The 11,311-nt window shown below is 28.6% G+C and overlaps 1 protein-coding gene across 2 annotated transcripts; it reads left to right on the plus strand.

The window, feature by feature from the left end:
* Positions 1-1,493: 1,493 nt before the first annotated feature.
* Positions 1,494-5,555, plus strand: LOC124919952 (signal peptide peptidase-like). Of its 2 annotated transcripts, none has more exons than XM_047460321.1 (12): positions 1,494-1,641; positions 1,890-1,971; positions 2,362-2,477; positions 2,570-2,721; positions 2,808-2,893; positions 3,248-3,375; positions 3,576-3,626; positions 4,081-4,167; positions 4,285-4,354; positions 4,853-4,989; positions 5,107-5,184; positions 5,333-5,555. In XM_047460321.1, exons 2-12 carry the CDS (start codon positions 1,932-1,934, stop codon positions 5,405-5,407), a joined length of 1,020 nt encoding a protein of 339 aa, XP_047316277.1. In that variant the 5' UTR covers positions 1,494-1,641; positions 1,890-1,931; the 3' UTR covers positions 5,408-5,555. The 2 variants fall into 2 exon arrangements, with proteins under 2 accessions (XP_047316277.1, XP_047316275.1); XM_047460319.1 differs by having other exon boundaries at positions 1,502-1,641; positions 1,877-1,971.
* The last annotated feature ends 5,756 nt before the right edge of the window (positions 5,556-11,311 follow it).

The following is an 11,311-nucleotide window of genomic DNA, read 5'->3' on the forward strand; positions in this document are numbered from 1 at the left end:
TCATTAATAAACACATCTAAATGAACTAGCTTTATAAGTATATACGTTTAAAAGTATATATGTTTAGGGACTTTTTTTCGTATCTTTTAAATATAATTTCAGAAACCTACTATATTTGAAATGAGCATTGCTTATATCATTTATGATTAAAATGTTTAAAATAAATAAACAGTTGCAATTAAATGCTGAAGTGGTATATAAGAATACCAAAGATGATTAAACGTGCTGATTTGGCAATCTTCTATTGGGTACACGACTTTCTTTGGACGTGGCATTGACTGTTGGAGAAGATGAATTCAAAGTTACATAAAATTTAACATATTTTTATTTTAATATTAAATAAAATATTAAAATATATTATTACATCACTCTCTTTCTCATTCATTAAATTAATCAATTTATTAATTAAAATATTAAAATATTTTTTACTTTAAATTATTATTATTTATTTTATTTATATATATATATATGAACCCTTTAATATTTTTATAAAAAAAATATCATCATTTTTTTAAAAATCATCACTTACAATCATTATTTTCTCTCTTTAAATTATTTAAATAACCTAAAACGAACAAGACCTTATATATTAGCAGCATGTATTCAAAAAATATAATTTTATTCAGTTTTATTTTATGTGTAAATACAAATTTGTAAACGAAATCTATAATAATCACAATAAATCATTGTTATTTAAATAACATACATTTCTTTTCCATGTCTATTTATTAATTAAGTTATTATTTTAAATAAGTTTTATCTTTAAAAAAACAAAATTAATTAATATTAATAACCTTGCAATATTTTTACCCAATATTTTTTTTTTATAGTTTCAAACTAAATAAAATTATTTAAAGAACCCAAATTCCAACCGGACCTAAATAATAAAATTATTATCAATTTTAATAAATGAAATAAAGTTGTACAAAAATGTTTTTTTATACATTACTTTATTTTTATTTGATCAAACTCTTGAGTTATTTTGATATATTTGTAAAGTTTGTAATTTTTTTCTATCAAGTCATTATATTGTAAATTATTAAATTAATTAATATATTAATAAAATACTAAAATAAATTTACTTTATCTTTTTTATTATATTTAAATTTGAAATACATATATTTTAATAATTAATCTTAAACAAATAACATATTTTAATCAAACAATTTTTTAAAAATAATCCCAAAAAAATCTAAAAAAACCAAAATCAAACAACTTTTTAAGATTTTTAAAATCATTTTTTTACATTAAATGTTATTAAATCAATAAAATATAATATATCTAATATCCTTACTTTACTTTTATTAAATGTAAATTTTAAATATTAAAAAAATAACATTTTAATATTCATCTTACAAAAATCTTAAATAACATACATTTTTATAAACAAAATTGTCTAAAAAAATTAAAGATTCTTAAAGTATTTGTCAAAGATTTTTCCATTACAATAAGGACCCAAGATGCCATAAATCTGCCCCTCTCCATTTTCACCTCTTTTAATATGAAGTAAAACCCTATCAATCTCATCTCTCTTCTAGCAAAACCCATTTACTCATTCTCTCTGAATCTCTCTCCGATCGATCTGTATCTCCTTTCATCAGCGGGGGAGAAAGCGCAGATAATCGGGTTCTCTTTAATCTGGTACGTTTCTTTCTTACCTTTGATTAGTGTGGATGTTATTAGAACTCGAATTAACTGAAATTCGGGATTATATGTTTTCGATTTTGACGTGGGTTTGGGGGGTTGAAGATTTTTTGTGTGCATTGATATAATTTTACACTTAATAATCCTAATTTTACTCTTGACATAATGATGTTAAAAAGATTTTATCTTGGGTGGAGAATACCATTTGATCTTACTTCTGAATCTTTGGAAGTTGATTTGAACAGTTGGAACTTTGTAGCAGAAGTCTTGATTTCAGAAATTTCAAGATGAAGAATTTTGAGCGTCTTGCAAATGTTGCTTTAGCAGGTACGTTGTTTGCTGAAGATGTTTGTTTGATGTTCTTCATGATATACATTAGTGATTCTTGTCTACTTTGTGGGGGTAAAATAGAGCCATGTTTTTTTTGGCAATAGATTGAAAACACACCTATTGATCTTCCGTGAATATGAAGAACTTTACGGGCTTGCGATGGACCATTTTATTAATAATCCTAAAAGATAGTTTTGAACTTGAACTTGAAATGGAGAGCAGAACAGGCTTTGCCTCCAACACAGAAAAAACTAAAGAAAATTCAACTATAATTCAAACAAAAGCTTGAACACAGCTTGAAACAAGCATTAAACAGCATAGAAGAATTATCTTCTCACATGATTAGAAGGGAAGGGCCTGACAAGATCATGGTTTTATTGACTACAGGTCTAACCTTGGCACCGCTGGTTGTCAATGTTGATCCAAATTTAAATGTCATTTTGACTGCTTGCCTAACAGTTTATGTGGGCTGTTACCGTTCTGTTAAGCCAACTCCACCCTCTGTAAGTATGGCTAGATTCATGATGTATCAACCTAAGCTTTCTTAACCCATTGTAAGGATATTCTTGCTAAAATAATATATTTGATGTTGCAGGAGACTATGTCGAATGAACATGCTTTGCGATTTCCTCTGGTTGGCAGTGCAGTGCTATTATCATTATTCTTACTCTTTAAGTTTTTTTCAAAAGACTTGGTTAATGCAGTTCTAACGTGCTACTTCATTGTACTTGGGATAGTTGCACTTTCGTATGTATCTTTCCTTAATATCTCCCTAATTGTTGTAATAAATTTTCTTCTTATTCTCAAAACACTCCATTTGGATTCCATTGCAGGGCTACTTTGTTGCCTGCCATTAGTCGCTTTCTGCCAAATAGTTGGAATGAGGATGTAATTGTCTGGAAGTTTCCGTATTTCCGCTGTATGTATTTCTCTGTTCCAGAATTTTCTTTGTATGCTCTTAGGCCAAAATATCAATGTAGATGTTTTTTTTCAAAATTCATCCTTTTTCCATGTGATGGAAATTAAAACATAATTTGTACATGTTTGACATGGTCATAACCTTGAAAAATGCAATTTACTTTGTCTTGTTACATATCGGAGGAGAAAATTAGATAGATGCATTGTTTATCTCCTATACATGGAAGATAAATGAAGTTGACATCCAAAATAAGTTTAGCAGAAGCATTCTCTAACTTTTGTTAGTTTTATGTGATGCAGTTGTCATCATTGTCTTTCAACATTGTGAAATTCTTCTGTAATCATTCTTACACAGCTTTGGAGGTTGAATTTACAAGGGCTCAGGTTGTAGCAGGAATTCCTGGGGCATTTTTCTGTGCTTGGTATGCATCATCAAAACATTGGTTAGCAAACAACATATTAGGTTTAGCTTTCTGCATTCAGGTATGTTTTTGCTTATATTTTGGTCTTTGTACTCTGTTGGTGTTTTCAACTTTCACTATTCCACGAATTTAGTTGCTTACTATTTCCACTTTTGATACATAGTTACCATCTCCTTAAAGAGCTTTGTTTTAGTTATTAACTTCTCTTCTTTTCAAAGTTCAATGCTTATTGTGGTCTTCATTTTGCTTCTTAATTGGCAGGGAATTGAAATGCTTTCACTTGGATCGTTTAAGACAGGAGGCATTCTTCTTGTAAGATAAGATCCAGTTGTTTAAGCTTCTTAATGTTTTATCCAAATAACATGTATACTTCATCATATGTGTGTGGCTTGATGGTGTTATTAAGGACCACTTCTTTATTCTCAATGCTCCTTGGATTACTAGTATCTTTAGATTACCTTTTTGTCCTTAAGAAGTTCCATAAAGTCGAATGTGAGTGTTATAACACTATCAGCTATTGCATCTTACCTGCATAGGGCAAAACCCTTGCTGTTTTCTTTTTAAAAAAGGTCAACTTTTATAAGTAGAAGAAGGCAAGATGTGTTCCATGGATTACAAAAGCAGAGTACAGAAAAACAGAATGAATACAGAACCCTTGTGATAGTAGTAGTACTAGAGTGTGTTTTTTGTGTTATTTTTCCACTTGCCCAGTTTAGTGCTTCCAACAACAAAAGTCTGATACGGATATGATGCCCTAATATTGCAGGCTGGACTTTTTGTATATGACATTTTTTGGGTTTTCTTCACTCCAGTGATGGTCAGTGTTGCCAAATCTTTTGATGCTCCAATAAAGGTAAGCATGTTTTAGGAACCCTTGTTACCTAAATGATACTTCTTTTGGTATGCCTAAGATAATGTCTCACTGCATCTGATTTCTAATTTCATGATTTTTATTTTTATTCTTTTGCAGCTTTTGTTCCCAACTGGAGATTCTACCCGTCCATTTTCAATGCTCGGACTTGGTGACATTGTGATTCCAGGTGTGGCTGGTTTTCCATCTTCAACTTGTCAATGATACTAATGACTATGCCTCATTAAATATATCAGATGATAGTTTTTCTTAAATTTCTTATTTGCATGATATCTTAGCAGAGCGAAACTGCCTTTATTGGAACCCTAAAATCTGCTTGTGCTTTTGATTCTATTCTCTGGCATGTCAATATCATGCATAGGAAATTGTTTCTTAGTAACTGCAGGCATTTACATACATCCACATCAATAATACAGTAATTTGATTTTCACTATATCAAAAGTTTCTGATCCTTTACAACTATAAAAGTTTCCTGTTTAGTTTATTGTACATTATGAAATCATTTGTGCTCATAACTACTTGATTGTGTTTTAGTTATAATTCTTACCATTTGTCTTGATGAATTTGGAGGAGGAGAATTCAATCTTTTTATTTTGGGTAGATTACAAGGAAGCTGACCTTGTTTCAGAAATGAATGTAGTGCTTATGGTTTTTGTTGTGTGAATAGGTATTTTTGTGGCACTGGCATTGCGCTTTGACGTCTCAAGGGGAAAAGAGAGCCAATATTTCAAGAGCGCTTTCCTGGGATACAGTGTTGGCGTGGTGCTTACGATTATCGTCATGAATTGGTTCCAAGCTGCACAGGTTTCTGTTATTTCTTTGTAATTTATATATATATATCTGGGTTTGTGTCCTTACCTAGAACAATTGTCCATCTTGAAGTGTTCCTCCTCATCTAACGATGTTATGTTTTACTTCCAGCCTGCTTTACTCTATATAGTACCATCTGCCATAGGATTTCTGGCAGCTCATTGCTTAGCAAATGGCGAAGTGAAGCAGGTTTGTCTTGCATTTTATATTTGAGCCATCCCAAAGTTGATTTACAAACTCCATCCATCCTCTGCAATCTGTTTTCTTTGTGGGAGTTTGATCTGGTGTTTGTTCAAAACACAGCTGAAATGTGCTCAACATATTTTTGTGTGTGCAGATTCTGGAGTTTGACGAGTCTAAAGATAAATCTGAAGAGGATGATGACGCCAAACCAAGCAAGAAAGTCGATTAACTTATACAGAACAGTCATCTTGATAAAGAATTACAGCTCTTACTTATGCCCGTTTGAGGGTTCGACTCTTTAAAAAGGTTAATTGTTTTAAAACTCAGAGCAAATGATGCGTTGTAACAAAAGTCTTATTTAGAAGTTAATCTATTTTCATAGACAAAGGAAACCTTTTTCTTAATTTCTCTAAATTTATATAATTGCCTCCAAGTCTTATATTAGAACACTCTTTTAGGTTAGAATTTGACATAATTTGAAACTATGGTTGTGTTAGCCTAGTTCAAATAATAAATCTTTTATTAAATTTACATTTTGTTTTTTTTTTTTGTTTCTACATCAAAATTATTTATGAATTTTTATATTTAATTATAGATCTTGGGGTGTTTTAAACCTTTTATAGAATTTAAAAAAAAATTGTATGACAAAAATATGGTTATTTGTGATTTTTGTATCATGAATTATTAAAAATGTATTTCTATATTTAAAATTTAACATAAATAAATATATTTTTGTATTTATTTGATTACCAAGAATAACATAAATTCCACCACATTTATTTATTATTATTATTATTATTTTGAAATGACTCTTTGTATATTTATTTTTATTTGAATTTATATCTAAATACTTAAAACTATTTACAAGGTTTTAAAATCGTTAATTGTGTTAATGTGCACAAATACAAATTCTTTTAATACGTATTATATCAATTTTTTATTTTATTTTTCTAAATTATACTGCGGGCAAAGTTTTCACATTCGTTTCGAGACAACTTAGTTAAACTCTATTATCAAACGACGATGCATATGTCATATTCTATTTCCAGACAATAATGTTACAATTTAAGGCGACGATCTGTTACTCATTCGTTTCCTCCATATTTATATATTTTGTGTTTGTGTTATGCTCTCAAAATAATCTCTAAGCAATATTGATGTTGAAAGAGAATTTTTTTTTTTGAAAATGAGAATAAAATGTTTGACCGATTACAAAATATAAAATATGATATCGTAATATAAAATCCATAATATATTTGAATCGACCGACTATACAAGATTTACCCAAAAGAACGACTATTCCTTAGTGAAAATGAATGTAATTTGATTTGAAAACAAAATGAGTTTATTAGTCAAAATAAGTTTTAATCCAAATCTGATAAACACAACTTAGTTGGAATATTAGAATATCGATGATTTTAAATTAGTTATCAAGATAGTTCAAATTTTGACTATATAATAAGAATTAGAAAAATGATAGGGAGAGTGACGCTGATGCAACAACTCCGAAAAAAAATCAGCAATGGATGAGAGAGAAAATAATAATAATAATTTGTTTTTAATTTTTTTAGTCCATTATTCTTTAGGGATGACAATGAGACGGTTCGGTGAATGACAATATCATCCCGTCCCGAATTTACCCACCCCGCCCCGATTCCCAACTTGGTTTTTAAATATAAACCATCCCCGTCCCAATCGGGGACGGGATTTCCCCGCGGTGCACCGAAACCGAATAACAATTTAAATTTAAAATATAAATAATAAAATAAAATAAAATAAAATAAAATAAAATTATCAAAATATTAAATACCAAACAAAAACAACATTCAATAATAATAATTTTAAAGTATTAAATACCAAAACAAATAAACTTTCAATAATAATAATGTTTCAAAATATAACATAAACTCTAATTGACTAAATCTCCATTCTTTATCTTCCATGATTAGTATCACATTCTGTATTAATAAAAAAAATATATTAATAAATAAAATGAAGTATTATTATATATTTAATTATACATATTCAATTGCTAAAATATCATTAAAAAACGACTTAATAGGCTAGTACCATGTTCAATTGGCACTAATAACATTAGATTCTACATTCATAAAAAAAAATATTAATAAATAACAAGACAAGACAATTTTCTTGATTAATAACATCATAAAAATTCATAACCTCTTTCTTCATCCTCCACTTTAACATTTTCATCATCAACATCTAATAAAAATAAAGAATAATATATTAAATTTATTAATAGGATAAAGAGTTTAAAAACAAATCAATAAAATATTCAAATTATCTATATTTTCAAACTCGCATAACCAAATGCGAGTACACATTAGAGCTTCAAGTATATTTGGAGTTAATTTACTCCTGTGAGAACTTAACACCTTTCCAGAAGCACTAAAAGCAGATTCAGACGCTACAGTGGATATTGGAATTGATAAAATATCTTTAGCAATAATTTGAAAAGTGGATACTTGCAAGCAATCATCTTCCACCATATCAATATATCAAAATCTTCACCACAATCTATAGTATCTTCTTCCAAATAAGCATCCAATTCACTATTCACATGTACAATATTTGATCTCTTCCTTTTCATAAACCTTTGGAGATCACTTAAAGTGTTGTCATTGTCAGAATTTGATGAATTCAAACAAGAACTACCCTCACCATATTGTTTATCAAAATCAGTCATGTGATGATATTCTTCTAACAAGTTATAACATAATTGACGAACTTCTTCAATCTTTGACACAAAAGAATCTTCATATATCTTGGGAAAGTAGAACTCTAACAAATCCAATTTATATCTTGGGTCTAAAACAATTGCCACTCCCATTAAGCCATGTATATCATCCCAATACTTTTTGAATTGCACATTCATATTAGCAGTCATTTGACTAATAACCCAATTAGAAGAATTGATCCATGAAGACAATTTCATATATATATATATATATATATATATATATATATCACATATTTTTGGAAAAAACATGTTAGCTGTTGGATATTTTGTGCCAGAGAATAATTGAGTCACGTTATAAAATGACTTCATGTTCTTACAAATTTCGTCGGCAAAATCCCATTCTTCACTAGTTGGTATACTTGTATATTGCAACTCTCTTTGCTTAGCTCTAACAAGCACATCCTTGTATACTAAGGCTGTCTCAAGCATTAAAAATGTTGAATTCCATCTAGTAGGACAATCAAGAACCAACTTTTTAGCATAATCTATACGACATTGTTTAGCAATTTCCTCAAATTTTTCTTCTCTTTTTGGAGTTGCAGTCCAATAAGATACATTATCACGTACCTTTTCAATTCTATCTTTAATTATATTCAGTCCATCTTTCACAATCAAGTTTAATATGTGAGCACAACAACGCATACGAAGGAGTGTACATGACAATATTAATTTGTTTCTCTGTAGCTTCTCTAATATGTCTTTCATTAAAGCGTCATTTGTTGAACAATTATCCAAAGTTATAGTGGATAACTTTGTGTCAATATTCCAATCCATCAGACAAGTTAACAAAACATGAGAAATATTTTCTTTAGTATGTGGACATGACACATAAATGAACCTACAAATAAGATAAAGTAGGCTTAAATGAGATAAATTAGAACTGCCCAAATAAATAATAATAATAATAAATAAAAACTGTAATATTACCTCAATATTAGATTTTGCAATGTCCAGGTATGGTCAATGAAGTGTGCTGTAACAACCATGTATCCTTTTTTTGGTTGCTAGCTGTCCACATATCAGATGTTATGGCAACTCTACTAGCATTGTTATCAATCATAGACATTATTTTGGTCTTTTCATATTCACAAATTTTCAATATGTCACTTCTTAATGTATTTCTCGTTGGAACCTTAAACAATGGTTGTAAAAGACCCAATAATTTTCTAAATCTAAAATGATCTACCATGGCAAAATGGTTGTAGAAGACCCAATAATCTTCTCCATTCTATCTCTTTCTCACTCTCTCTCCATTTTGGATTTATGGGTTCGAATCGTTTGTCTTTTATCTTTCGTGACTTCGGACTATGGTGATTTATTCTTTCTTTCGAGCTTCGAAAATACTAAGCCCTAAAATCAATGGCGAACAACTATGTTAACGAACAACTAAACCCTAAAATCATAAAATATTTGAGTTTTTTTAAGAAAGACGGATTCATTTATTTCACGATTTTAGATGAGTCTCTTGGTAATTGAGGTGTTTATAAATTTATAAAAACTGTTATGGATAAATTTAGAAAAACTATCAATAACAGTTGTAGAAGAAACATGACAAATTTTAATGTTCTTGTTTTACAAGAACAATTTATGTTTGTTATTCATAGGTTGATTATTCATATGATTGTTATTCATAAGTTGATTGTTTCATAGGCTATTTAAAATCTTTTCGAACATAACCATTTCGGGAATAAATGGTCCCAAATATGACTATGTTTGGGATTTTTTTTTCCGAACATCATGGTCATGTTTGGAAAGAAATCGTCCCGAAGTTCGAGACCATTTATTTTACCTCAGTTTATCAGATATTACACTTCAATTTTAAAAATAACATTACAATTTAAACAATATAGTTTAGTTTATCACACATTACACTTTAGTTTTAAAAATAATGTTAAAGTTTAGACATTACACTTCATTTTAAAAATAACATTACAGTTTAAATTAAAAATAACATTACAGATCATACATTACACTTGTTTTAAAAAAATAATACTATATTTTAAACAATACAGTTTAGTTTATTATATATTAATTACACTTCAATTTAAAAAATAACGTTGAAGTTTAGCCTGTAATTCATAGGTTGATTTTTTTTTTTTATAAAATTGCAATCATATTATTTATAAGTTGATTATTCATATGTTGATTATTCATAGGTTTATTTCATAAGCTACTTAAAATCTTCTTGAATGTGACCATCTTTAGGAATAAATGGTCCCGAACATGATCATGTTCGAAAAGAAATGGTCTCAAACATGACCATGTTTAGGACCATTTATTTCACTTTAGTTTATCACACATTACACTCCAGTTTTAAAAATAACATTACAGTTTAGACAATACAATTTAGTTTATTAGACATTACACTTCAGTTTTAAAAATAACGTTAAAGTTTAGACATTACACTTCACTTTAAAAAGAACATTACATTTCATACATTACAGTTTAAGTTAAAAATAACATTACAATTCATATATTACCCTTCAGTTTTAAAAATAACATTATAATTTAGACAATACAGTTTATCAGATATTACACTTTAATTTTAAAAATAAGATTAAAGTTTAGACATTACAATTTAAGTTAAAAATAACATTACAGTTCATGCATTACAGTTTAGTTTAAAAATAATACATGTTGACGTCGTCTTTGCGGTGGTCGTCTTCTTCGTGGTCGTCTTGTTCACGGTAGTCGTCTCTTCGCAGTAGTTTTCTTTTCAGTGGTCTTCTACGCACTTGTCGTATTCGCAGTAGTCGTCTTCTAGGTCGTCGTCTGCTTCGATTTGAGTTTCTCATTGAGAAATAAATCTAAAGCTCGTACTTTTGAGCTCTTGTCGATAGGAGAAGGGTATGATTTGATCTGGCTATGATTTGATCAAAATGGAAGAAAAGCGCGCCATATTTTTTCTTTCTCTTCTACCGTGGATTTTTTTTCCACTGCTATCAGGCGGGAGATCGCTTCCCAGTATCGCTTTCTCTATCATTCCTCTAAGAAAAAAACAATTTCAAACAAAAATAAATTTACATGAAACAATTTTACACAAAAATTATGTATATAAATATATAAAAAATAAACATTATATATGTTATACCAATTAAGTATACAATGATTATAATTTCTTTTAAAAAAAAAATATCAAGATCAAACAAAATCCTAATGTATAACTATGATTCCAAGATCTTACAAATCAATAAAAATGTTTAGATCATATGAATAATATGAAATTGAAATGATATTTGTGCTAAGAATTTGTAGATATGATCATATGGGATAAAATTTGACTTAGTCACTAGTTTTTTCTTTAATAATAAAAAACAAATTTGATACAAATAATAAAATAACGAAATTTGTATAAGAAAAGCTAATATTTTG

This window comes from Impatiens glandulifera, chromosome 1 (assembly GCF_907164915.1).
Source record: "Impatiens glandulifera chromosome 1, dImpGla2.1, whole genome shotgun sequence".
Lineage (NCBI taxonomy): Eukaryota > Viridiplantae > Streptophyta > Magnoliopsida > Ericales > Balsaminaceae > Impatiens > Impatiens glandulifera.

What these genes read in the sequence shown, in the direction of transcription:
- LOC124919952 (XM_047460321.1), top strand. Translation starts at nt 1,932, where the DNA reads ATGAAGAATTTTGAGCGTCTTGCAAATGTTGCTTTAGCAG. An exon ending in GTTTAGCTTTCTGCATTCAG is followed by an intron (nt 3,376 to 3,575) that starts GTATGTTTTTGC and finishes CTTAATTGGCAG; the next exon opens with GGAATTGAAATGCTTTCACT. An exon ending in CAAATGGCGAAGTGAAGCAG is followed by an intron (nt 5,185 to 5,332) that starts GTTTGTCTTGCA and finishes TTGTGTGTGCAG; the next exon opens with ATTCTGGAGTTTGACGAGTC.